Source organism: Carlito syrichta, unplaced genomic scaffold (assembly GCF_000164805.1).
Source record: "Carlito syrichta isolate Samal-C Ts95f unplaced genomic scaffold, Tarsius_syrichta-2.0.1 Scaffold301869, whole genome shotgun sequence".
Taxonomy (NCBI): Eukaryota; Metazoa; Chordata; class Mammalia; order Primates; family Tarsiidae; genus Carlito; species Carlito syrichta.
This window is the reverse complement of record NW_007245965.1, coordinates 18,389-21,940: the sequence shown is the minus strand read 5'-3', so window position 1 is coordinate 21,940 and position 3,552 is coordinate 18,389. Positions and strand designations below refer to the sequence as shown.

Sequence of the window (3,552 nt, the reverse complement as noted above, 5' to 3'; positions counted from 1 at the left end):
CCGCTCCCAGCCACCGCAGCCTCGACCTGCTGGCCTCCGGCGATCCTTCCGCCTCAGCCCTCCGAGTAGCTGGAACTACAGGAGCGCGCTACCACGCCCGGCTCATTTTTTATTTACTATAGAGACGAGGTCTCGCCAAGTTGCCCAGGCGGGTCTCGAACCCGCAGGCTCGGGCAATCCACTCACCTCAGCCTCCCAAGGCGCGGGATGACAGGCTGAGCCACCGAACCCGGCTGCTTTTCTAGATAATTAAAGCAACCTAACTAATAGTCTCCACCATCCCCATATTTTCGCATCCTCGCTGTGCTGCTGGATGGTGGACAGGCAGCCACAGCTATCCCTCCTCCTCTGGTTCTCCGCCGGCCCAGCGAAGCCCCGGCAAGGGGTGGGAGGAGCATGGGCCAGCCAGAAGGCGGGGCTCTGTGAAGCTGAGATTGGGCTTGGATGCCCGTGGAGGAAAGTGTTTGCAGGCCAGCTTCGCACCCCTCGGAAACATCATTTTCTCGCTTTTTGTTCCAGATACAGGAGTCTTCCTTGTCATCCAAAAGGAAAATGGTAAGGACAAAGTTATGTCTATTTATCTACACAGTAGAATCATCCAGCTGTGAAAGTTTAGCTATTACATTGAATTCATATTAGGACTTTCTGTTTTTTACTAATACTAAGAGGACCACATTAAACAATCCTATTTTTTGGAGTTGGGGTCTCGGTCTGTTGCCCAGGCTGGAGTGTAGTGGCACTATCATGGCTCACCTTAGCCTCAACCTCCTAGGCTCAGGTGATCCTCCCACCCCAACCTCCTGAATAGCTGGAACTACAGGCGCGTGCTACCACACTCGGCTAATTTTTTTTTTTTTTTTTTTTTTTTTTTGAGTCGGAGTCTTACTCTGTCGCCCAGACTGGAGGGCAGTGACCGCTCCCGGCCACCGCAGCCTCGACCTGCTGGGCTCCGGCGATCCTTCCGCCTCAGTCGTCCAAGTAGCCAGAATTAAAGGCGTGCGCTACCACGCCCGGCTGACTTTTTGATTTATTATAGAGATGAGGTCTCGCCAAGTTGCCCAGGCGGATCTCAAACCCGCGGGCTCAGGCAGTCCACTCACCTCAGCCTCCCAAAGGCGCGGGATGACAGGCTGAGCCACCGAGCCCGGCTTACCCAGCTAATTTTAATTTTTTTTGTGGTAGTGGCAAGGTCTCACTATATTTTCCAGGCTGAGGTCTTGAACTGAGCTCAAGTGATCTTCCTGCCTTGGCCTCCCAAAGTGCTGGGATTGCAGGCATGAACCACCACGCCTGTCTCTGCAGCTCCTTCTAGTTTTGTCAGATAAAAGTTTATGTAAGTGAACTTAGTTGGTTCTCCTTATAAGGTTAAAATTTATTTTTTTAAGTGAAAGTGATTCTCAAACTTTCTTTATTTCTCCATAAAGTTCTTTGCTTTTCTCTCTGTCCTTCTCACCTTACTTTCAGATGCCAAATTTTGTAGCATCGGGGGATTTCTTTTCCATCATTTGCCAACTGCGTGACAGCAGGCAAGTTACTATCTTTTCGTGCCTTTGTTTCTTCACCTGTAAAATTGAAATAATAATTCCTACGTCACAAGTTTGCTGAGAGGCTTCAGTGAGATGTTGTTATTGTGATTATTTACATATATGTCGTCATTTTATAGATATATGTTTTTTTTTTCTTTTGAGTTGAAGTCTCACTCTGTTGCCCAGGCTTGAGGGCAGTAGCACACTCATGGCCACCACAGCCTCGACCTGCTGGGCTCAGGTGATCCTTCTTCTTCAGTCTTCTAAGTAGCTGGAACCACAGGCATGTACTACCACACCTGGCTAATTTTTTGATTTATTGTAGAGACAAGGTCTCACCCAGTTGCCCGGGCTGGTCTCGAACCTCTAGGCTCAGGCAATCCTCTTGCCTCAGCCTCCCAAAGTGCTGGGTTTATAGGCGTGAACCACTGTGCCTGGCTACCGGCTTATTTTTGTATTTTCTTGTAGAGACAAGGTCTCATTATGTTACCTGGGCTGGTCTCAAACTCCTAGACTCAAACATTCCTCCCACGTCAGCTTCCCACAGTGCTGGGATTACAGGTGTGAGCCACCACACCTGGCCTTACATATTCTTTTTAAAATAACTATACAGTGTTGCATTGTATGAATGGATCATAATTTACTTAACCATAAATGAACATTTTGGTTTTTCCAATCTTTCACTATTAAAAATAACGCCGCAGTGAACATTCTTTACATATACATACATATTCATACATACTGCATCCATATATGTACTGGTATACTTAAAAAATAAATTCTGAGAAGCAGCCAGGCTCAGTGGCTCAACCTATAATCCCGCACTTTGGGAGGCTGAGGTTAGTGAATTGCCTGAGCCCGCGGGTTCGAGACCCACCTGGGCAACTTGGCGAGACCTGATCTCTATAATAAATCAAAACATAAGCCGGGCGTGGTAGCGCGCACCTGTAGTTCCAGCTACTCGGAAGGCTAAGGCGGAAGGATCGCCGGAGGCCACCGGGTCGAGGCTGCGGTGGTCAGGAGCAGCCACTGTACTCCAGTCTGGGCGACAGAGTGAAACTTTGACTGAATTAAAAAAAGAAAAAAATTCTGAGAAGCAAATTCCAGTACCAAAAGAATATGCATTTTTATTTTGGTTGCCAGATTGTCAGCTAGAGGGTTTGCCAACTTCCACTCCCAGCAGCAGTATGGGTTTCCTCACACCCTGACCAACACAACGTGTTAGGGAATCTGTTGACCTCTGTCATTCTGATAGGTGAAAAGTGGCATCTCATGTAATTATAATCTGCATTTCTCGTATCAGGAGTGAGGCTGAGCATTTTTCATATATCATTTTTGCATTTTTTTTTTAAATTTTTTTTAGTTGAAGCCTCTGTCGCCCAGGCTGGAGTGCCATGGCACATGAGCTGGGCTCAGGCGATCCTTCCACCTCAGCCTTCCAAGTAGCCAGAACTACAGGTGTGCACTATCACACCCGGCTAATTTCTTTTTTGATGTATCGTAGAGATGAGGTATTGGCCAAGTTGCCCAAGCTGATTTCGAACCCGTAGGCTCAGGCAATCCACTCACCTCGGCTCCCAAAGTACTAGGATTGCAGACTGTGCCAACAAGTCCGGCCGAATTTTTATGTGTTTGATGCAAGGGATGCCGGACCAACCTGGGCTGACCAGGGTTGGGACAAGTGAGGTTGACTGTAGCAGGTCTGCACAGTGTTGAGGCACTTCTCTCTCATGAGGTTGCGTGGACACACCCATGCAGTTTAAACATCAGGCCTAGAATTATAGTAATTGTGTTTTGTTGGGGGAAAAGAGTCGTTTTGTTTTCATTATACTTTGTTTTAACTTTTGATTCCCATGCCCTTGTGTTATGGTTCATTTTACATTCATTGATTTATTCAACACGTATTGTTCTCAGCAGATACGTTTCAGTTACGCTTGTTCTAACTCAGTGATGATGGTAGTAACAAAGTTGGTTAAATGAGGAAGACACTCACTTTTTTTTTTTTTTTTGAGTCGGAGTCTCACTC

At 47.0% G+C, this 3,552-nt stretch overlaps 1 protein-coding gene across 1 annotated transcript in view; it reads left to right on the top strand.

Moving 5' to 3' along the window:
* The window catches only part of MARVELD2 (MARVEL domain containing 2), a 25,717-nt gene that overhangs the window by 8,392 nt on the left and 13,773 nt on the right, over nt 1-3,552 (top strand). Inside the window, exon 3 of the mRNA XM_008055521.2 lies at nt 520-555. Coding sequence (XP_008053712.1) covers nt 520-555 — 36 coding nt within the window. The remainder of the gene's footprint in view (nt 1-519; nt 556-3,552) is intronic.